Source organism: Aphelocoma coerulescens, chromosome 15, assembly GCF_041296385.1.
Source record: "Aphelocoma coerulescens isolate FSJ_1873_10779 chromosome 15, UR_Acoe_1.0, whole genome shotgun sequence".
Taxonomy (NCBI): Eukaryota; Metazoa; Chordata; class Aves; order Passeriformes; family Corvidae; genus Aphelocoma; species Aphelocoma coerulescens.
This window is the reverse complement of record NC_091029.1, coordinates 10,757,587-10,782,079: the sequence shown is the minus strand read 5'-3', so window position 1 is coordinate 10,782,079 and position 24,493 is coordinate 10,757,587. Positions and strand designations below refer to the sequence as shown.

At 44.9% G+C, this 24,493-nt stretch overlaps 1 protein-coding gene and 1 long non-coding RNA gene across 3 annotated transcripts in view; one reads left to right on the top strand and one right to left on the bottom strand.

The window, feature by feature from the left end:
- The window catches only part of BICDL1 (BICD family like cargo adaptor 1), a 56,243-nt gene that overhangs the window by 7,843 nt on the left and 23,907 nt on the right, over positions 1-24,493 (top strand). For both annotated transcript variants that reach the window (XM_069031104.1, XM_069031103.1), the window contains exon 3: positions 24,015-24,131. In XM_069031104.1, coding sequence (XP_068887205.1) covers positions 24,015-24,131 — 117 coding nt within the window. The remainder of the gene's footprint in view (positions 1-24,014; positions 24,132-24,493) is intronic.
- LOC138119228 (uncharacterized) lies at positions 691-16,392 on the bottom strand. Its single transcript, XR_011155440.1, has 3 exons — positions 16,294-16,392; positions 2,863-3,059; positions 691-1,051 (listed from the first exon to the last, which is right to left on the bottom strand). It is a non-coding gene; the product is annotated as an uncharacterized lncRNA (long non-coding RNA).

Here is a 24,493-nt window from a genome sequence, read left to right as displayed (position 1 = left end):
TTGAATGACAGTCAGCCTCAGGAGCTGCCACCCCACATGGTCGTGCTTGTTTCTTCTGGATTCCCCGGGCTTCAGCCTCTTTTCCCTCAAAGCAGGGCAGCAGCCGCCATCTCCTTCATCCTGCTCCTCCTTCTTCCTGCTGCTGCTGCCATTCTTTCACAAACTAATTAGGCTTTAGGACATTTTTTTAACCCTGCCTTCCCCAGAGATGAAAAGGCAACGCAAGCACATACTCACTTTGTCTAAACCTGGCACAAATGCCAACCAACCAAGCACACACACCCACACAAGGACAGCAAAGGAATCTGGAAAGTTCTGTCTTGCAATTAATGCATGGGACTGAAAAAAATCCATTGTCAGTTCTAGCAAAGACTGATAAGGAAAACTCAAGGATAGGAATTTTAAGTCTGTTCCAGCATCTAAAAATTAGCCTTTTTCCTCTGTCACCAAGAGGCTGAAATAAGGTCCTTAAAATGGTTTGAGGTCTTCCGATGGGGTGATGATATAGGAGAACTTTAAATATCTAATAATAGTAAGTAGGCTACAAGGAACTTTGCCTCATCTTGAAATACAGCCTTTGGTTCTCTGCTTTTAGCCTGAGGTTAGAACAGCATTAAACCATGGGGAAAATTTGGTTGGCTGGACTGGGAGCACACAGTGAAAGACATGATCGAAATGCCAAAGAGCAAGTTTAAGACCTCCACAGTATTTTTTAATTTGCTACGTGATGATTAAAATCCTTTCTGCACATTGCTTTGATTTCCCTCCCCCTGCCTCAGCACAGCAAAGGGTGCAGGAGCTCTCAGCAGTGTGTCCACACCAAGCTAAATGCTGAGTTTACCAAGAACTGTAGAGCTCCTCATGAGCAGTGTACCAGAATACAAACCACTCACCAGGACCAGGTGATATCAGAGATAAAGTATAGGAGTCTCTTGTCTGTTCTTGACCATAGGAGTCAAAGAACAGTTCTGCTGAGAAAGTCGAGGCTTGGGAATTATTACAAGTTCTGTTTCCAGCTCCTTCAGTCTCTCCCATCTGTCTCAGTTCCCCACTAGGATAAAAAAAAGAAAGAGAAAGAACACAAAAAACATAATCATATGCTTTCTGTCCTTTTATGGGGGAGTGTGTATAGGGAAAGGTCTCCTCTTACATGTGCCCACAGCAGGTAACACAGCAAGAGTCCTGTCCCCACCTTTGGGCTTCTAGGAGTTACTAATGCAAATAATAATAACAAGCAGTTGTCTTCCTATAATGAGGCAACATATTACTACTTTGTCAGGAAGTGAATGAAAAAAGACTTTCACACTGTTTCTGAGTGCCTTCACCAGATGGCTTTCCCACACATTTCCTGCTCCCCAGCTCTGTCTCCTGGAGCTGTTTGCTGCATGTAGCTTGGGTGAGGCTCATCCTTCCCAGTTCAGCTGGGCTTCTTTTATGGTACATGGAACACAGGGGAACGATTTCACAATGTCAGGCTCAGGTAGTTTTTGCAATGCAAATCTCTTTCCAGGGGCAGGGGAAGAGTGTCATCTTGCACTGCTGAAACAGCTCCTTGTGTATAGAGAGGAGTGCTGGGCTGCTGTGGCATGCCTCAGAGGGGCCCTCAATCACCAACTCATTATATTCCCTCAGCATCTAGAGCCAGCATGCTGCTACAAAGAATGAGGTGTTTCAGTCAATTCCTCTGGTACAGAAAGAACAGGAGCAGCCAGCACACAATTGTCCAAAGAAGGTATTATTTACTAACCACAAAACCCTCCTTTCAGTAATATTTCAATTGAAGTTTCACACTTCATGCTCTAATATGCAGCATGTTAGAGAACTGGCAGGCACTCCCTGGCTTTGATTTGAAAGAAACAGGTTTTTATTTAAGAACAAGCTGACCATACTGTATTCTCCTTTCCAAATTACTTGTATTTTAAATACATCCTTTTATGGTCAAAAGCAGACAAGAGAGGCACGTCTGTTGTCAGTTATTAATTTGAAGAGATTTTTCTGAACGGTTGGTTGCTGGGTCTGTCAGCATAGGAACAGTGTTGGTTTTAAGAAATTCAGATTACTCACTGAAAAAGAAAGTTACTGGAAGAAGTATGCTGGGCAAGATGCACTGTTTTTGCCATGCCAGAGATTTGTAGCAATTACACTACGAATTATGTCTTTAATTCCTTATTTTATCTATACAGTTGCTTAATGCAAGTCTCACTATGTTTCTTGTTTATTAAGTTGTCTCCAATAGCCCAGCAGGGTCTCATGGGAGCTCCATCCTTAGCACAGAGGCAAGTGAGGCTGAATTTGAGTCCTGCCTCAGGGGGTTTATTTTTAACTAGACAAAGATCCTGAGTGCACCTAGGCTAAAGAAGAGTTGCTTTGACTATCCCTACATTTCAAGGTGCAGATCAGCCACTACACTGAATTATTTTTCATAAAAACTCTCCAGTTTTTGCTCTTCAAAGTGTTTACTGGACCTATTCAGCGAGTAGCTTATTATGAGGAGCTCCTCAAGCACATAGCAAATCTTCACCTGCATCACCACTGAGCAGTCTAAATTCAATGGAAACAGGAGATTGCAGGAGAAAAGGCAGCACTGCCTCCTGTTGAAGGGGCTGAAGTACCTGCTTGTCATGGCAGCCTAGGTGGGGCTGCTCATTCCTTGGGGGAAGGCAGACAGCCCTTGAGCAATGTTTTGTGCCTGGCTTAGGGCTCACTCGTGTCACACATGCTGAGGTGAGAGGAAACAGACACCAGCACCAGACAGAGCCAAACATTGATTCAAGCAAACCTCCCAGTAAACTCATTCCTCAGCTCCCCAACCCTCTGGAGCATCAGCAGATCCTCACGCCACATAACCAGATCCCTGATCACCTGAGGAATACTGATGAGAAGGGCTCCTTCTGTCCAGTTGCTTCTACTCTAGCAGAGAGCACTTGTTAATAATTCAGCTTCATGCCACATCAGGCCTGGAGTACTGAGGCTTTCCATGATAAAGCTGTAAATACAGGATGTGACTGCAGCTGTGTGTTCTCGCCTGCAAAGTCCTTCAGTGAAATGATTTCAGTCCCCTAGAAGGTAATGAAGAAACACCTTGAGGTCACTGCTGAGTGGCACTTACCCACCATCCCTCTAGGAGAACAAGGAGAAAGGCTCAACCCTCTGCTGAGAGTCACTCCAAGCCTGCAGCACCCATTAACCCCATTTTAGGACACACAGAGCTTAAGGACCCAACAGGAACAGGGCCATTCAGACACCAAGGAATAAATACAGGAAATGCCAAAGAAGTAATTTCAGCAAACATAAGGAGGAGGCACCCATACAGAATTTGCCCAAGGATTTTGCACACACTCATTTCATGAAAGATTTTTACCTTTGAGTCCATTGGTTTAAGTGCTGATGAGCACTGAGAAGGAATGTGTGGAAAGAGAAGGGGTTGTAGTGATAGGACAAGGGGGAATGGGGACAAATTAAAGGAAGGGAAATATAGGTTACATATTAGAAAGAAGTTCTCTCCTATGAGGGTGCTTAGACATTGGAGCAGGTTGCCTGGGAAGGTTGTGGCTGTCCCAACCCTTGCAATGTTCAAAACCAGGTTGGATAGGGCTTGGAACAGCCTGGTCTAGTGGGAGGATTCCCTGCCTGTGGCAGGGAGGGTTGTGACTAGATGATCTGTAAGGTCTATTCCAATCCCTCAACGTTTCATGCTTCTATGACAGCTGTGCCTGGAATAAAACAGGAGGCAAAGCTCTCCCTAGGAGAAGGATTAAACTACTATTAAGGTTAAAAAAATAAATGTTACTGTTAAGGCAGTGGAAGTACACAAATCGCTGCACCTGGGCAAAAGGATGGCATCCCTGGGTCCCAGGGGCTGGGTGGGACCCTTACCCTCCTCTGGGGCAGGGGAGCATCCCCTCCATCCCCGGAGTCCCCTCGCTGGTTGCTGGATGACAGCACGGCACGTCCCAGCTGGTGATGTTGCTGTGGCAACCGGGTGTGATTTCTCTGCTTGTAATGCCACGACAGTCAGGGAGACGCAGGGAGACGCACTTGTGACGTCCGAGGCGGGCGGGCGGTGGCCGCGGCCCGTCTGCCACCCCCGTGGGCTCGGCTCGCTGCCAGGACGTGTTCCCGCGTCGACTCTGCGTCCCCCGCGGGCCCCTCCCTGCCTTTCTTCCTCTGCTCACGGTAATTCCCCCCCCCAAATCGTGCTGGAGCTGTCCCAGCCCAAGGCAGCCTGTTGGCTGTACCATCCACAATGAGCTCCCGAGCTCCTGCTGGGGGACAGGTAAACATTTTATATCCTGAGTGAAAAGAGCCCCTTGTGAGCAGGTCAGTGAGCAGCAGGATGACCCTCCCCCTCCCCCGCCCCCCCCCCGGGCTTGGCACACAGCATCGCCCGGGACATGGCACCGGAGAAAAGATTGTCTGCCCAAGCTACTGAACCTCCAGGCTGTGCACGGCTCATCTCACACCCTCACAGGCTCGTAATGCCTGGATGGAGCAGCAGAGGCTGCCCTGGGAGCCATCACAGAGCTACACCTCCTGTCCCACCGCCACCCCCTTTCCCTGGGCAGCACATCTGCAGGAATGAGTGTCCACAGCACTCTCTAGGACAAATACACGTAGGTGTAAAGCCCTTGGTAGTCAGCCATACACTGCACTTCAGCTGAGCCCAGCTCACAGCCCAACTTTCTCCTCCAGCAAGTAGTCCTAGAAGAGATTTCGAAAGTTCATGCAAGGCTTCTGTCTTGAGATGTCAGCAGCAGCACTAAGCTGTGAACATCTGAAGGCCAGAATCCAACATAAAACTGAAGCCAAACTTGTCCTGGAGTAAGGAGGTAAAATTCTGAATGAGTCCTTTCCTTCCCCGTCCACTGCATTAAAAATTTCGAGTGGCTATTTTGTTTAGGTCCAGGTTGTTTGTTGGAACTGTTTTATTATGCAGTAGCTCAGAGGTAGGAACACATGGGCAGAAGAAGTCTTTTCAAAATATTTCTGCTTATTCACACTTTCTGTAAACACTTCCTCCTGGAGATTCTGGAAAGTAGGACACACAAGGTGTTTGTATCCAGCCACTGCATTACTAGCTAGAACCAGAGACAAACATGATTGAAGGCTTTGCAAATATCTACATAAGAAAAAAACAGTTAAAAGCATTTGATCTTTAAAGACCCATTCTGGGTTATAAAGTTTGCACACTTTATAATGAAAGTCTTTAAATTTCTTCTTTTTTCAAGCAGACTTGCTTTTCTAAACATAATTTAGTAGACAACAGCTGAAGAAGGAAGTCTCTTCTACACTGTGAGGGGTTTTTGGGTGCTCTGATTACCCATGAGAACAGAGGCTTCTTGCAAAACAGCCTAGAGCTTAACCAACATTTTGTTTAGAATGGCATTTAGCAAAACCCAGTTTATTTTGAGCACAGATACAGGATCAGCAAGACACTCTTGTTGACTTCTGGTGGCCACAATGCAATACAGAGCTGGCTCATGCTTGGCAGCACCACCACAGGGATGGGAAATGCCACCTCAGATAGGGACACAACAGCATCCAGAGGCAAAGGTACAACAGGGAACAACTGACAGATGAGGACATAAGCCAAGGGACCTGCATATCAGAGCAACTGGAAGAGCATTAAATTTTGAGGAGATAAGAGGCTGGCCTAAGAATCTCAGTAGGTATCCTTCTGTAGAGGCTCAGTTCTGTAGATGCCAAGATCTGCAACAGATTTCCATCATAGATGGGATCCCTGTCACTGAGGGGAGACTGCTGAGGTCAGAAGTGTTGGGAACAATTCCATTAACTGTTCTTGCCCTCTCCTAACTATTCTTCCCTGGAAGGTTCTAATGTTGAAGCATGGAAAGAACATTTTTAAAAGGAAGAACTGCTTGGTTAGTTTCAGCTGGTTACCAAGATTAGCACAGTAATGCAGATCATAGATGTAGAGCTTTCACAGAACACTTGAAAGATCTGCAGATGTTTGGGTAACTAAAGCTCATTGGATTTGCCCTTTAAATGGAATCCCTCAGTTCCTTTGCACTTCAGTGCACCAAGATAATGAAATTTAACCTTGTGATTGCTTTGTTCTCTACATCCTTGAAAGTCTATTCCTGAATCCACTTCTAGATTTGGCACAGTTTTGTAGTGACAAGGGTGCTCTTAGAAAGCTGTTCCACTTGGTGTCTATTTAGCCTGAGCTGTTCCTGGTTACTTGTTGAACAAAGCACCATTGTTTTTGGCTGTCTACAAGCTCAGATCCAGGAAAATGGAAGTCTTCTACAATTCAGGTATAGACCAGCAGATTTGTCACTCACACCAAGACCATTAGACAGGTACAAACCTTAAGACTTGCTGTAGGGAAGGGTCTATACTTACAGAAGAGATCCATAATCCCAATTGCTTTTTGCAGGTGAAGTGTTTCAGGACAAAAACACCCACAAATTTCAAGAGAAGGATGCCTTTTGGAGAAGTACCTAAAGAGTTCTCCATTGTTTCTTTACTTGGTTAGCAAGTGATGTGGCATAGATTCTATTGGAACACCAGGAAACTGAGGCTCTGACAGACTAGGCAGTAATTATCAGTGTAAACCAGTAAACAAGACCCTAGTGAACAAAAAATCTCCACTCAAGCAGAGTATGCAAGAGTTTGAACTTTTCTCTTGATCTTACAGAATGGGGATGAACTGGGGTGGGGCTTTTTGTTTGTTTTTAAGGTGTGGAATCGGAATTTAGTCATCTGTGTCCCACACTGACAGCGTGACAGGGTAAAGCTAGTGGTCAGACATTACTCCTTGACCAAGTATAAGCTTTATTCTCCATGTCCTTTACAATAACGGGCAATGTGTATAAATTGCAGGATAAGAATTAGACTGATACTGAAAAAAAACAGCTGTAACTTTGGCTGAGTAGAGGAGATAGCCCAGAGATTCTGTAAGGTCTCCATCAAAGGAAACTTTTGGGAAGTGGCCAAGTAGCCACCGGTCAGGCAGGTCTGGCCAATTTTTGCACTGATACGAAAAGAACTTGGCAAAGTTAAGTCTGAAAGAGACCTTCTGGGGTTTCCCTTTTATGCAGGCAAGAGTTTGATTAACATCAGGTCAAGTCTTCTTGCTATTTATGAATACTAAAGAATGAGGCAGAGAAGCCTGAGGGAATACTTACAAGGAATAAGTGATCTCAAAGGCCTAGGAAGGAACTGGCTTGCGTTTTCACTCTACATGGACATAAAGTAATGAAAAGGTGAAAACTGTAAACAAGGCATTATTCAAAATGCTTGAATAGACTCAGATTTTCTGGGAGTCATACTTTTCAACAGATTTTTGTTTAGAGAAGCCAAATGAGAAAGCCTGGAATTACCATGTTTGTTCAAAAGAGATCATTTGTAGAATGTAACTGTGATATTTGTCTAAATAATATCTATTGATCAGCTATGAAATTGCACAGGGATTTGCCAACTCAAATTATTCCTGTTGGTTTGCCTCTGTTCCAGATAGATTTCCCTAGGCTTTACTGGATGTTGTACTTCACTTTGTGCACAAATTCTTCCTAAATGTTGTGCTACTCAGCCTTTATTTCCCTCTCCACCTTAGCACAAGGGACCAGACTCTAGTGAAGTCTAACTAATAAATATTTAAAGCTTTAAGAGCTCCAGGCAAATGCTTATGAAATTGATGATTTCATTAATGTCACCTCTTCCTGGGGCCTTCCTGTGCCTGAGGCACTGGTGCCATGGGCACAGGCCCTCACCCTGCAGAGCTGCAGAAAGAAGGGGTCTCCTGGTCTTGGGCTGCTTTATCAGCAGAAGCTGCAATAAACCAGTCCAGGCATTATCCAATCCAGCAGCTCAGTTAATCTCTGCTTACCCAGATTAACTCTGGCATCACGAGACACAGCCCATCAGCTGCAGGCTGGCTCTCAGCATCTCCTTCCTCTCAAAGGAGTTATTTGCATCAGGCATTCAAAACTTGGGAAATTCCTTCTGTCTTCCCATCCTTCTTAATCATCCATCAAGCCACAGTATCAGAAACTAAGAAGGGCAAACTGGGGGAGAGGGAAGAAGACAAGCAGCTTTCTCCCTCATTGCGGGTCACTGCCCCACCTCAGCACAGGAGGGGAAGATTTGCCCAATGTGGGACAGATCCAGACCACAAAACTTTAGTGCTCCTGATCCCAGACATGGGATCCTCCGACAGTCTCTGACCCTTTTCATGGCCAGGGAACACCCACCAAGAAAATACTTTGCTGTATGAAGCTGACGGTGCAGAAACCTTTCCAAGCATGAACTTGCTCAAATGAAGATACTAGCTCTCCAGCTTCTTTTGATCTCCCTAAGCAGAGCTATAAGCCACCCCAGTCAGGGAAAGTGCATAATTGACCGACATGCCTGTCCAGATCCACATACCAAGTAGGCCATGGTGCTAACCCTGCCCACAGCTCAGTGAATCTGACACAAGCACCCAGAGGCAGGTGTCTGTGGTGCAGCTGGGCTCACCCTGGGGACAGGGATGGAGGAATGAGCAGGATGTCTGTAAAGCCATGGACAAAGCACACACACCTCCATGCCTGTAAGTACACGTACACCACCACCTCTGCTCTTCCTTCCCCTCACACCATTGGCATCTGAGACCTTTGCATGAGGCACCTGCAAGTATTTCAAACACGTGGACAGTTTTCATTAAGCCTCTGTCAGCACCACAGACTGAAATGGCTTCTTTACGCTGTTTATCCTTGTGTATGCTGTGCTAATGCCACAGAGTGCAGGTGGCTGGACAGGGAACTCACAGCACTGCAAAAGCCTTGTCTGCCCCTCCCCACAGCACTGGAGGCAGGATAAAGAAGAAAAAATCAAGGCCAAGCTGCTCCTGCTTTAAGTTCACAGGGACATTTTTTGTATGTGTATCAGTCCTCCATATTCATCACAGAAGAGGTAGTACTTCAAAGGCACTCAAATAATCACTTCTTGGTGCATTCCACCAGTATCGTTAGGCAAATGTTCATAAATACCCTTCTCACATATCTTGTTTCACTCAGATTATCCTTGTCTCCTTGGCAACTGTCAGATAATGTATAATGCTAGCAGAGGATTAGCCCCAATGAGCCTTATAACCCTTGTGTAAAATCTGACTCTGTGAAGGGACCTGGCCAAAATACTCTCCTTTCCTATTTAAGTGTTGCCATAAACAATATTAAATCCTAGACCCTTTCAGCAAACCTGAGTAAGGATGAAAAGCAATAGAGAGCTTTTTAAGTGGTAATATTTGTCTTGTCCTCCAGATAAATAAGTTTGACACATGGATATACTTGGTGTTTCACAGTTTGACATGTGAAGCTGTATTTTGAATCAGTACTTGAGAGCAGGTTTGTGCCGAAAACTTGGCTCTAATATCTTTATCTTCTTCGTTCCTTGTTGTCAGTGGGGATCACACTGGGAAATTCCAAATCCCTACAAGAGCTTAACAAACTTACGCTACACTTTAATGTATTAATTTCTGAAAACTCTCTGGGGTTCAAGTCATCACTTGGTGTGCACACACTGACATGGATTGCACTGAGACTTTCTGTCTCTGAGCAAGCAGCTGTGGGTTGCACCCTCACGCCCCACTGCTCAAGCAGACATGACCAAAGCATCAAGTCAAGGAGTTTCGATACATGCTCCAGTTGCATGAAGCTTGTCTCTACTCCATATCTGGGTCTGTGTACTAGTTTGAAAACAAACGAGTGAGAGATTGCAAGTCAGAATTATAATTTAACAGGAAAATGAAAACAAATGCAATAGTACAAGAACACTGAAAGAGTCAGGTTACAACCTGACACCGTGTTAGTCAGGGTGGTGGTAGCAGTCGAGATGAAGTGGTTCTGTTGAAGAGGTGATCCTGTAGAAGGGTCTGGTCTTCACCTGAAGGTCCAGTGGTAGCTCTTGTCCTCTGGGAATCCAGTCGGTAGGGCTGAGCATGGTGTTCCGAACCCCAGATTATATCTAGGTGGGAATGCTTGGCTCCTCCCTCTGGGTGGAGCATCTCACAATGGGATGATGTAATTCTGTGAGTCATGCAGTGGGTCCTTGATGACCGATAAACAGAGATAGATCCCCGAGGGAGTTATCGGGGATGAGTCATGGTAGGAGATAACAAACACTGCCCCACCTGCTTTAACAGCTTGTGAAGATGATAATAGAATACATACTTTTGGTTACATTTTACATTGTAACCTAGGACAGTCTGCTGAGAAAGAAGTTGGTTATCTCGTGGCATCCTGGGCACCCAAAGCCAGCTTTTGTCATGTGTGGCACTGACATGAGACCTGTCCCCACATAGGAGATGCAGAGAGTGCCAGTACATGGAGCTGAGCAGCCCTGCATTACGTACAAGCGTTAAGAGTTGAAGATCTGAGTGATAAAAGCCTACCTGTGCTGCACGAGTGACATGGTTAAACTACTTGTTCCTTCTTCAGTCCATTCAGTTCTTTATAATGTTCCAGATTAGGCATATCTGCTCTAATTTGACAGAACAACAAAAAATATCTTTAAGCAGAGCCGAAGAAAGGAGGCTGAAATCAGCACCAGCCTCAGGAACAAAACCAAATCCAGACATACTACAGCAGAAATAATAGTATTTCTGTAATTAAGCAAACAAATCTCTGGCACAGCATTGTGTCTAAAAATGAATTCAACAATGTGCTATGGCTGATATCTTTTAGACTAATCACCTAGAGAGAGCTGAGAGAGGAGGGGGAAAAAACATTGTTCCAAGACGTAGGTAACAAAACAGCCAAGCCAAGGGGTGATGGGGAAGCCAGTGTAGGCAGGGCAGTGACAGGCAGAAGAAAACCCAAGTCGTGGCACAAGCTGGTTAGTAGTGATGCAACCTGATTTTTTTTGCTTGCTTGCATGGACGTGTTTTCTCCCCAGCCATCTGCCAGCTCCAGCACACACCTCTCACCCTTGCAAGGAGGGAGAAAAGAGATCAGTGGCTTAAGGCAGGTGATTTTTAGCACAGATGGGATAAAAGTGCTCCTAACTCACTCACATGTCTATGTACTGGCAGAAGCTCTAAGCAGCACCGTTTTAGACACTCCAGCACACAGCAGGCACTCAGGAGATTTAGTACTGCTACCACTGGCTTGTGCACATAGAGAAATTCAGCTACAGCAGCAGGAGTAATAAAAACTGCTGAGAGCTGAATACCAGTCTCATCTGTCACTGGTCACATTACTCTTGATTTCAGGCAGCAAGAGAAAGTTAATCATTTATGTGCAGCAAAGCTAGGGAAGATCCCAGGTTAAAATCCTACTGTAATAGCAGAAGAAATGGAGTAGATCAGCCCATGATCAAGTGCAGGAGGATCCACACACAGGCAAGGCAGCCCTGTCTGCTGAAGATAAAGTGATAAAAGAACATATCTGGAAAGCAACAAAGGTTGCCACAGGTAGAATATGAGCACACTCAAACAAGGCTTTGAAAATGAAGCGCGTTCCCAACAGTAGCTTGTCAGGGAGTCTTTGAAGCTAGGAAACAGCCACTGCCACCCCAGTTTCATTGTGTTTTTTCTTGTTGCACTTTACAGCTGGTCTCCTGTTCCCTAGGTAGGGCCAAAAGGCACATGAGCAGGGTACACGTCATTGGTACTGACTTCTGCTTAAAAGCACCGGATCCAAAAGCAACAATATTATCCCTAAAGGGCAGCTGTAGGTCTTTACAAACTCTGCCCCTCCAAGACAAATCACTGAGGGTGAGATAGGGAACTTTGGTGAAGGAGGGAAGCCTGCTTCTTACGAGCCAAAGCCTCAGCCATGAAACCTTCAGCCACCAGAGAAAAGAGAACTTTTCTCAGCATCAGACACAGGACAGGCTGCTAATTCTGTCTCTGCAGTGTTTCCCAGTCTTAAGACCTTGTGCAGTACTTACAGGTGCTGGTTTGCAGGCGGCCCCAAGCCAGGGCTGTGGGCCAGTCCCAAACCTGCCTGGCACCTGCTCCAGTTCAGCCCAGGCTTGCCGAGAGCTGGCTGTGTCTGCATGGAGTCAGCTGTTAGAAAGCAACAGCCTCTGTGCCAAAAAACCACAGCTTGAGTGACTCTTATCCCTTTAAGCAGCATCTTAGACAGTGGGGGAAAGGACTTTCAGTTCAAAGACATCTGAGCTGGATTTGCAAAACCTTGGCTACAGGTGCAAGTCTAAGTCTAACATGTTTGTGCCAAACTGGCTGCCCACAGCCAAGCACAGTTTTTGTAACTCTGTCGGTGGACTCTGTCCCAGGCCGTTACTCTAACACAGCTGCTGGGATGTTGCTACAGCAGGTTTTTCTTCCTCTGATAACACTGTGCCTCTTTTCCATCAGAAAAATAGCTGAATACATGAAGGGGTTGTGACTGAGGTGTCTTCCCCCATACAGGACCATCCATACTTTACCTTTTGCGATATTCAGATACACTAAAGCCTGAAACTCATACAGAGAGGGCCTCTTTCCAGTCCCTGATAATGATTCCCCTGCATGTGTATGATTTGGCAGAGTATAGTATTTTTTTATATGCCATCCCACAGCATGTGCTGCACCCACCCCATTTTTCAGCTACATTTCCTCTCCACATCTACTTGCTTTATTTTGTATTTCCAAGCATGGCTCTTTGTAGGACCTAAAGTACCAAAATGCCAGTGAGTTTGCCAAAAGCTGTTATTTAAATAAAATTAATGCAAGAGCTTTTTAAAAGCAAGATTGTAGGAAGACAAAGCTGCAAGGAGAGATCCATATTTCCAGACCCTCCCTTCATCCAGACACTGGCCACAGCTATAGCCATGCAGTCTCTCCAGAGGAGCACCTCACCTGCCAGGCTGGTGCATGCATAAGATCTGGCCACTTGCAGAAGTACTCAAGCTTCCCAGAAGCTGGGTTACAGGTGTTGTTTGGAAAATTTATCTTCAGCTTTGAATAGACCTGCTGTGGATTTAGGCTCTGGCTCACACTAGAAATTACTATTGCGTATTTGTCCCTACGTACAGCTGTGGAGGTGCAGACTGCTCTGAAGGGCAAACCCTGCCCTGAGGATCTGGGAATAAAGACCTAATCCCCTCAGTATTTACATCTGCGCACTGCAGAGAAGGTAAACATACTGTGTTCCAGCATCTGCTGCACCTGCATCCATAGGTTCGACCTGGGTGGAAACAGAGCAAAGCTGGGCTGAAAGGAGACTGTTCCTGTACTTATTACCCATCTTAATGCATGAAGTATAGATTCAACTGCAGCAGATCAAAGTGCTCAGATGTTATTACTAACACATTGTAATTATCTTTTGTCAGCAATCACCAAGAGCAAGGTCTACCTTGTGCTCAAAGTCTGCTCCAAAGACTTTATGCTCTACAGATCTTTTCATACTGCCAAGAGGGAGAACAGTTCAGATTTAGCTGGAGGCTGCCAAAGTACAGGAAGAAACACTGCTAGGTTAAATGGTATCTCTCTAGAAGCTTTTTGTCTGCAGGTGTTCAGCATGGTTCTTTTGTGTTTAGAAGGACAGATCAAATGCTAGCTGACCAAGAAACATTTTCAAGTAAAATGTTACTTAACAGCTCCAGGGCAATCCTTTAAGAATGTAGATTTGTACCTTTTTTATTTAAGCATTGGAATGTGACATGCTGCCATATGAGTTTCATGGTTTGGGTTTTTTCCAGCTCTGTGATGCACTTGCTCATTTTTATGGCATTCACCTTCCATTTATGACCCTCTTGCACCTATCAGTGGTTAAAACATTTAGCGAAGAGGAAGCTTTTATGGAATAGTTTGAAGCTGTAGCTTTCATCCTGGCCAATATTCACTATAGGGTTCGGGTTTCCTTATTTTTCCATAGAAAGCGGCCACAAGTTCTACTATATTGGCTTTGAGAAATCAGCCTTCTGCACAAAACATTTCCACATCTTGCTGTAGTCAAGCCAAGCTCCAAAAAAACACTTCTTAGGTCTTCTTCCTCTGACTTTTGAAATAAATTTATCAAGTTATAAAGGAAATGAGCAAACACACATGAGCACCGTTTTTAAGAAGCAGACTGATAGAAGTTATTTGGAATCAAACTTTGCAGGGATTTAAAAGCTAATAAAACATCTCCGGGTCAACCTACTATAAAATTTAAATACACATTTGAGAAAATGTTTTCTTTCTTCCTGTCTGAAGGCTTCCTGGGAGAGTTTAATATATTTTAAACCAACTCCTTGAATTTTGTCCCATTTTTTTGGCACTCACTCATTTCACATATATGGTAATGGACACCACTATTTTCATGCACTCAGATGTGTTTATAACTGCAGGTTTGAGCATCAGGTCTACACATACTAGAAAACTTTTGGCTTGTATCTTATGATCAATGAATCCTAAAACAGTATACTATGAGCTTAACAGGGTGTAGACATGAAGATTTCAAGAGCAGACAGAGCTGCTAGTCTGCCATCATGTATTAGATATCCCCAGTAGAACTCAGTTAATTTGCCTTCAAATAAGGGGAGAGAGTGCTTAAAGCCAGAGCAAGAGACTGCAAGAAGCTTAATTATTGTCTCTTTCTTCCAGGCACAACCATTTGAGTTTGAACCACCTCCAGGTTTAAAGTCTTAGACTAAAACAATTTCATAAAAAAAAAATTCAAGAATGGAGATTGACTGTCCTGACTCCGGGCTACCATGGAAAGACAGAACCTCTCAGAGCAGGAAGGAATGTTACATTTCTTTGTCTCCACCACTGTAACCTTCTTCTTAAGTTTTCAAAAGGTTTTAATGACCAGGTTAAGTCTTCATGTTTCCAGTTCAGTTATTTCCAAACTAGTCAGGCATTTTGTATTTTATTTTCCTCTCATCTGACCCACACTTTAGGCTCATTAGAAACTTACTGGAAGAAATATTTTTCAGCCTTTAGCTCATGTAGAAAAGTCAGACTGAGCTCAGGCAAATCTGGATTAAAAACCTGCATTGAAGGTAATGGCCAAAATGGTCTATCAAGATAAAATATGCTTTTTTTCAGGGGAAAAAAAACTTAGTGGAAATTAAGAATTAGAAGTTACCTAGGAGAACAGACCACAGAACTTACTGATGCAAGACATAAACCATCCAGCTTTCAAACTGTACCATTCCCTCTACCATTCCTAGCCCAGTACAAAACTTCAGGCACTGCTATCTCACACAGGCATGAGGGGAATGACAGACTTTTAAACCTGAAGGTTGCAGACCCCCTTGCAACAAGGCCCAGGCTGTGCTGCAGTGAATTATTGTGGTGGTTCCTCTCAGCTCCACCAGACTTGATTATTGCAGCCTTTCTGCCTCATGTGCAAATAGGTAACAAATGCTTCACTCCAGGTGATGTGCAGCATCCCGACAGAACTAGAAGAGCCTGCTGGTGTTGCATGTTATTACCCCATTCCTTCTCACCATCCAGGAGCCAAACTACTACCAGCAAGTGCATGTTCAGCTCACTTTGCAGAGCCCCACAACAGACACTGTGCAGAGTTGTCTCATCTCCCACACTTCTTCTGCAAAGCAGGATTTGCACACTGAGAGCAAGAGCCATTTCGTGCATTACTTAGCATGGTGTGTCCTCCAGGCACACTTTGTCCTCTGAATTATCTCCAGTGCTAATTTATTGCAGCATTCAAAGTACCATGCCTCCGGCAGTCCCTCCCACAGGAAGCTGGCTGACTCATTTTTCCACACACTCTGTTTTCCTCTCCACAAGAGCCAAATGCTTAGGTCAAGAATAAACCACAAAAAAAAAAAAAAAAAAGGAAGCTCATGTTTAAGCACCTCCTAGAACACAGCCACTTGTGAAGCTCTTTCTTTCATTCAGGCAACAGACCCGGAGATGTTACACCCAGGTAGAGTTGCCCCCATATGGCACCCAACTAGCCTTGCTTCTGTTCTAACAGCAGTTCCTAATCCTGTAAATTGATTTAGCCCAAGCCAATGGTTTTTGGCCTCAATCAGACAGTTACCTGAGCACTTACTAAAGGACAAGATGAAGACCACCATTTTGCATTCATGCCCCTAAGCTCTTTCCCAAAGCATTCAGATGTTTGCCTTACAAACTGGTTCTGATATATCCCCTAACCTTACTGGAAGGGAAAAAAAGAACAACTACGCTGCCAAGAAAACCCTGTCTAATTTTTCACTCTTTGCTTAGTGATGCAATGAAAGTCCACTGTCTTTGTTGAAAAGACTTTTCAAGCACACTTGAAAATAAAAAAACAGCAGGAACTTTTGTCCATCTCCAGCCACACTTACAGTCTTCCAGTCACAAGCAATATAGGAAGGCACCAAAGACAGACAATGCAAACACTTCACCTCCCAAAAAGAGTCAATTCAGCTTCAGCCTGAGAAGAGCCAAGGTTCATAGATGTGTCTATCAAGGAACTAAACATCTCCACTCTTAACTCCACCTCAAGAAGCAGGTGCCAGCCCACCCCACCCCAAAATACAAAGCCCCAGGTGCTCGCTGCTCTCTCTTTCAGCCAGCTGGGCCTCTGCCTCTCAGGTGTGAGGCATCAGAGCTGATGGGCATTAACCCATTGCCACCCACAGCAGCCACTGCCCAACTAGGGCTTGTTGAGAGGAAAGACATTCTTGGGGTTTTTTACTGTAAAACTCAGGGAAATAGGAGTGAGGTCAAAGGACACACTATGCATTTCCCACTTGTCCTACAGAAGGGAAAGGGAACAAATCTGCACAAAAGATTCTCACTTTCATGCAAGCAATAAAGGCTCATATTTCCAAAATGTCAAAACTCTGAAAGTAGTGCAGGCTTAACATAAGCTGCCACCTCTGCCCTTTGTCTCACAGAATCCTCTCAGAATAGGTTTAATGCTGCAGCCATGAGGCTTTTCCCATCAGTAATACGTCCCCAGCCTGGTGCTTATAAAGGAGTCATAACAGTGCCTTTCCTCCATTACTTAGTCTCCTTGCTTTGGCAATCCTTTGGATCAAGATCTCTGATTTCCTTTTTTCTTGACAGATACAATTTGTGCAAAAATGAGGCTCTTTTGTTTCCTGTTTTGTCCCCCTGCCCTCTTGTCAGTGTAGGGCCCCCCACCCAATGGAGCTGGCCTCTGCCAGCCTGTTTCCTGGTGAAGGGAAGGCTCTTCAGCCTTAAATCCCCCACACCTGGGCAGTAGCAGAGTGAAGGATGAGGCAAGGAGGAGGATTCAGCCCAACTCCATCATTTGGCAGGGATGGGGGCAGTGCTGACTCTCACCAGCACTTCCCAGCTCCAGTGTCCTGTGCTGCACTGGGGAGAAGTGGGAAGAGGTCTCTGGAGAAGGCCTAGCCAAATCCCCTCCTACTCTTCCTTCAACCGTGGTGCTCATGGGGCTGTTTCTTACACTTTTTACATCAGCTGTCACTGCCAGAAGGTGTTTTGTCCTTTCCTGAGTGCATTTTTCCAGAGGCACTGAATGATAGGCTCAGCCCTGCCCTGCAGAGGGGCTGGGGTAGAACTCACCATGTCCATCCTGCTGGGAGCAGCCCCAGCCTCACCCTAGAGGGTCTCTCAGCTCCCCTGGCAGTGCCTGGGCACCTGCAGCAAATAAATTCCACCACTTGCCTCAGCAAAATGCTAATTTAATAATGGTCATTAAAATATTCACTTGCCACCCACACTTCACAACTCCACTGATGACATGAGCCTCAAAAAAACCTCCTCACACCACAAGGGAAGGAGCACCATCACAACCCCACCAGGGTGGGCAGTATCCACCCTCAGTACAGTTCCATCCTCTCCCTCACCACAAAAATCCCCATTGCTACTCTAGTCCCCAGCAATGGCCAGTCTGAGCTTTACCTTTTACTTTACCAGTCACTGTTTTAACTTCAAATTCCCCTAACAGTATATAATCTTGCTGTCTTTGTCTCAACCAATGAGCTTTTTTAAATCTTATTTTCTCCCCCATTGTTGAAGAGGGGGGGTGAGAGCAGCTGGGTGGGCATCTGGCCAGCCCACCAGGGTGCCACAGCTCTCCTCTGGAGAGAATTTCACAGGGAATCTCTCTGGGCACATAAATCAGCAAATACAAGCTGCAGGCCTCAAAAGGTGGTGAATGCAAGCACCTCTATTATATAAGAACTTTCCTGGATAGGTTAATAATAACAATTTGGTCTGCATTAAAAGCTTTGCTATAAATCTTTCAAAGATTCCCAAACTGAGCAACCTCCAGGTGTTCAAAATTTTGATGGTGGTTTATGGTGCCAGTGTGCCAAGGGCTGGGAAACAGCTGATTTATTGACATGGATCAAGCATCTCATAAAACCAGGCTTCTCCCCAGCACCAGAGTGCTGGCTGCAGTGGAAGGGCAGCAATTCCAGTCCTCTGGGGCTTCCTTCAGAAGCCAGATTAACAATTTTTTTTTTAATTATTAATCTTAAGCAATTTTTTGTTGTTGCTGTTTCCTCCTCTGGTTATGTTTTAGTAGCCAAATATATTTTCCTTCCAGAGGAGACCTGGAAATCCAGGAACCTGCAGCCAGGGGAGGCAGCAACTAGTGGTATGAAGTGTTAATGGGACCACAGTGGGAATGGGAAGTCCCTTGAACTCAGCTATTAGCAAATTAATAAAAGGGGTAACATGCTCTCCTGAGTGTTACAAATTTAACACTAATTAGGACTTCTCTTTCTTAGCTATTTTAGGCAAGAAATTTTTCAATATCCTTTGTTAAATCTGAATCATCTTGTTTTGTAGAAGTAAATCATCTGGAAACATTGGTTTCTTCACCCAGCTACAGTCTATTGAACTTTTTCCATTCTCCTTTTCTTTCTGACATGACTGATAGCTAGATATTTTGTATACAGTTAGCTTTATTTATCAAATCTTACCCCAAAGGAAGGTTTTCTTTGAGTAAGACTAACCTACAAGCCATTAATTTGTCGCAGTCCATCCCAAACTTCTCAAAGATCCCCACTTCACAGGAACATCAGTGCTCCAATTTATTTGTATTTGTTTTATTAATTTATTGCTCATATATTCCAGATGTTAAACCTCATGGAGTTCTTGTAACTGGCAAGCATCTCTTTCTGCCAAAGATCTACACAGTTTTGTGTATTTTAGCACTTGGGAATTAATCACGGGTGAATCTTAATCAAGTTTGCAGTGATGAAAAGCCCTGAACTAGAGCAGAAGCCAGAATGTCCTCCTGCTCTTCCTTTCTTCTTGCACTGCCCAAATCTCGTCGCAACCTTGCCTGAAGAGCAGAAAACAAATCTCACAGTTGATTGGCTATATCTAATTGTGAATTGATGTCTATTCTTCTGCAGATAGGTTCCAAACCTTGCCTGGTGGCTGTGTTGGCCAATTTGCAATACCCAGGAAATTAATTCATTTTTAACTACAGAGCAAAGCTGTGATGTTGAGCAATATGTGTCTGCCTTTCTGCAAAGAATATTACTTGTCTCTAGCAAAATCAGTGCATTGCTAAATGATTGACATAACCACAAAAGATTTAGCTTTTAATGTTTAGGAAACACTGATGGAGAAGAGAAAGCCACACAGGCTGGCTGAGGCAGAAGAAACTCACTTCCATTCAACAAAAGCCATATTGAGGAATAAAGAGAAAATGTAGATGGAAGGTTGCATCTTCACTGATGCCACTAAGTAAAAAGAACGTCAGAAGTAATCAGTGGTAAGCTCATGGTTTAAAACACACATGTACAGGTGCACATCAACAGCAGTGCTGAGAACTGAAGCAGACACTGTATGAGAATACACCATAAAGCCTGAGAAATATTGGACACTGTCAAGGTGGCTTTCATAAATTACTGCAAGTTGATGTTAAAATCTCTATTTTATAATCAATTAGAAAGGGTAGTTTGGCAGCAGGATTAATAACCTCTGAAACAAGTGTAGCATGAAAAGGAAGATTCCATGACCAGAGCTCCGCTCAGAAAACTTTGTTTCATGTCTAAAAAACAGGATGAAGACTTTTCTTGTTAGCCTATGTTAGCCTGTGTGTAACACAAATTATAGACATTTCTGTTTACTTCTGCTAAACAGCTGGTCAGAGAATATTTTCTGCACTGTGTGAGGCTAAAGCTAGTGTTATTTTTACTTTTCTCTACTGCATGAGGCAGGATGTAAATGGTGTTCACTGAGGTGACACTGTGACATCCTGTCTGCTTTAGGGCTCGAAATACTAACAATAACTGAGTCCTTTTTTCTCTCCATGTGGGTTATAATTGTGGGAATAAGATATGTGAGCCTGTGAGCTGGGCAGCACATAGATAAATTCCAGATGATGATTTAATGCTGGTGAGTACAAGTCTTACAGTCCTGCAAGCAGCCTGGTACTGGAGAGGACCTTTGAGGTCAATTCATTTCCCTTCTGTCATAGGCAGCCCTCTGAAAGAAGCTGCATGATAAAGTGATCCAGCTCCATTACAAAGTTATTTTTTTTGCTACCATTTCTACTACTGTAATGGTGCAGGAAGAGGAATCCTACATCAGGTCCTTGGAAATGTAGAAATCTTCCTGTTGCCAGCCTTAATATACTCTTATCCGGTTTATTCACATCTTTCTTTTCTGCCAAAATTGTGCTTCTGCTTAAATAGCGCTTCTCCCTTCTGTGTGCTCATCCGTGATATATTTATAGGGAGTTCTCTCTCAGCATTCACTCCATGAGATAAAACAAGCCATCCTTTTTTTAGACTCCTTTCATATAACAGACTTTCCACAATCTGAATCATCCTTGCATCTCATCCCTTCATGCTCCAGTCTGGCCATGAGGAGCAGAACAAGCAAGAGCAGCTATATATTCTCTTACCAGGAATTTTTACAATGCCATTAAGTACTCCCTTGTTTTCTTACTGCTATATTGTACATTTATACTCTCTGTAGGTAGAATTCTTCAAGCATATAAATTACACAGTGAACCATCAAATACTGGTGTGTCATCTCCTCTGGTGCCACTTGTGCTCCTTGGGAGTGTGGTCAGCATCTTGCAGACAAAATCCTTCAGTGCTTTTCATCTGGTGCTTTTTCATCCTTGATAGCTCCTGCAGAGTGTTTCAGCATGAAGATGTTTCAGCAGTTATTACAAAAGCAAGTGAATAATTCAAAAAAAGCACAATCCGTCCATCTTCTTTAGTGTCACCAATTATTAGCTGCTCAGGATGCTTTGCAAGCTGTAGTTGCTTAAGGGAAGAAAAATAACCAACCCCTTCCTATAGTGCTGTGCTGTCATTATATTTTGTATATTCTGCCCATGCAAGGAAGCTTTATTAAATAAATGAGGCAATATGCAAAGGGTTCTGATATGAGGTTTTAAAGAAGGGGAGAAAAACAGTATAAGAAGGGAACTAAAAAGCAATTGGTAGACAAGATTATTTCTTATTATTGGGACTCTTTTCTCTTTTCAGAAGCCAGTGGTCAGAGCCTGATTTGGTGGCCACACTTCTGTCTGCTGCTGCCTCTCCAAGCAAACAGTTTTGGGGCCACCACAGTTTCCTCCACGTGATGGAGCTGTAACAGCCTTTTACTTCATGCTTCTGATTTGGAATATTTTGCTGCAGACTCTGCAAAATAAGGGACCATTTTTTAAAGGGAGCAGTGTTACCTTTGTGGGCAGCTCAGGCTGGGTCTGTGTGCTCATTGCTCCAGTCACAAGCTGCTAGAGCAGGGTCACTGCACCCTTTGGTGAAGCTCTGCCTTGGGCACTATCAGAGCACCCAGAGAAAATCCTGACTCACATTTGCCAGGCCTAAGGATGCACTTCCCAACCTGCCCACAGCTGCTGACTCCAATCCCTCCCTCCCATCTTGCCTCCCTGTCTAAGGCATTGTGGCTTTTGCCATTGGACACACCCCAAACAGGACAGCAATGCCACCTCTTGAGGGGAATCAACTCAATTCCAGCCCATGTGGCATAGTTGGAGGTCTGTGCCTAAGTGTAATGGAACATGATGGAAGCGAATTAAAAAGAAAACCATCCATTTGTGCTGTCTCATTAGGGTTTCATCATAAAAACCTTATGTTGCCTTACAAGCTGTCGCGGGTTGGGTTTGTAACCGGGCAGAAACACCAATTTAGTGTAGTGGTTTGGTCTAAAATACTCATTACTGTTTATCTTCTGTGAGATAAGAATTAGGAGAAATGCAAAGCAGGCACCAACTTGAAAAGAGTATAAAGAAGTTTATTAATAGACCTAAAAGAAGAAAAGAAAAAAAATTATACCACCTTCAGAACTCTCCTCCTCCCCCCACCTTCCTCCCTTCTCCCACTGACAATGTAAAAAGACAACCCTTAAGATGTTCAGTCTGTTTACCACTTCCATAATAACCTTGTTCAGTCCATTTAGAAAGAGAAGTCTCTTCTTGCTCGTGCTATGAAAAACAGTATCCCCAACAAGACAGCCACCCACTTCCAAATATTGTTCAGTCCATTTAGGAAGAGGAGTCTCTCTGCTTGCGATGTGAGTCCCTTCCCCGACTTGCAGCTTTTCCCACAACTGCTTTCGAGGGTCCACTCTTGAAGTCTTTTGGGGTACAATTTTAAGGTTGAGCCGTTCAGAAACAAAAAAAAACAGAGGCCCTTCTCCTTCCCTGGGAGCAAAGGGTCTTCCTCATCTTCATCTTTAAGACTATCTCTGGGAGCATCTCTAGGAATTGAGGTTTTTCTCCTTTCCCATTTGGAGCAAAAGTCCTCATCTGGTTCATCTGGTTCATCTCTCTCTGTCCAAACTTCTCATGAAATTACAGCTGCATCAGCATCTGCTTATTGCTTACGAGTTGAACACTCCACCCCCCATATCTCCATGAAATTACAACGGGATACTCTAATATATCATAGCTTCACAACAGAATTTCAGCTTTAAGCATCTCCTCTCTCTCTTCCCTCAGGTTTTCAGCTCTTCACAGCAATAAAAGGGTTAATCTCACCTCGGCCTTGCAGCTGGAATGTGGCTTATCGCAGTTGGTCACCTGACCTCTGCCGGACAGAGGTGCCGCTTTGCTGAAATCTTGGCCGCAGTGGAGGGGGGGGGGTGGGTTTCCGAGCCGCCCTGGCCGCCCACGGCAAGGCAGTGGGGGGGGTTCCACGGCTGGAACAGGCCCATGGCTCCAGGCTGGCCGTGGCCCGGCCCGGCCTGGCCCAAGCAGGGCCTGGCCGGGCCTGCTGGCCCCCGCACGGGGCCTGCAGCCACCTGTCCCAGCGCCGGAAACGAGAGAGAGCTTGGCGGGGGAGTTTGTCTATTCTTAAGTGTGGATCACAGAGGCGGTCACAACTTTAAGTGGCTTAAAGAGTTGTCCATATTCAAACTGGCCAGCTGATAGGTTCTATCAGGTCCCAGAGGAAGCTGTAAGCACCCCTCAGCAAGGACATCCCTTCCGGGACTATCCTTGCTGACCTATGACACAAGCCTAAACAAGTGTGTTCACATGTAAAAATCAGCCATAAAGCTGTCTGGAGAGTAGTTGACATGTCTAAGCTGTCATTTGTAAGGGCTACCTCAAGCCTGGATCCTGCAGGTAGGAATGGCCTTTCTGCAGTCCTCAAACGACCCTGCATAAGAGGGGCATCCCTCCTTCAAGATGGGAAAGAGGGACAAGTCCAGGGATCCCGCACAGACAGTCATGTGGAGTGAATGTTTCTCCATCTGGCCCTAACAGGAGCTGGGAATCAGAGGCAAAGAGCACTTGTTATTTGAGAGCTGTGCCAAAGATGTTCAGAGGTTAAGAGAGTGTAAATCTAGTAGGAGTGTTTCCTGGTCTTCTCTTCAACCCCAGCTAGGCTACAATTTTTAAAGTGAATTTCCTGTAGGACACAGGAGTCATCATGGTTTTTTACAGTGGAAAAAACATACAGGCTGTGTCCCCTTGGCTGCCCCAAGGGAAAAATCAACATGGTTTAAATGGCAGCTCTCCCCCAGTGTCTGTCCAGGATGACATTTTCACTCACCCAAACTGTGCAGAATTGAATTTCTGCTGAAACTGGGTTTGTGCAGAAGTTATATCTGGGCAGGTCTCCCTGGGCAGGAGGAGATGACTGCTTTGGATCTATGGGTGACTCCAGATGGTGTCTCCTTGCAGGCGTCGGAGGTGGAGCGGCAGCTCTCCCTGCAGGTCCACACCCTCCGGGAGGACTTTCGGGAGAAGAATTCCTCCAGCAGCCAACACATCGTTCGGCTGGAGAGCCTCCAGGCTGAGGTGAGTCACCGGCCTCCCTCCTTCAGAAAGCAGCCAGGGCTGTTTGAGCTTGTATAATGACTCCCTCTGAGCTGAGCAAACAGTCAGCTGGTGGGGCCAACAGAGGGATGGCAGCACTGGGGCAAAGTACTCCCCCCAGCAAGGACTGCTCCATGGTGTTCTGGCTGGGCTGGCCCAGGGGGGCACCTTCCAGTGCTGCCTCAGCCACAGCATTCCTGCAAAATGAACGGATGAGAAGGATCTTCCATACACATGGCTGTGCTCCTGCAGGGCTGCTGCCCAGTACAGATTAACTCTGGTGGGCATGGTGGAAAGGTCTGCAAGGGTTTTTTCTCCTGTTCCTCATGCTTCCAAAGAAAGCA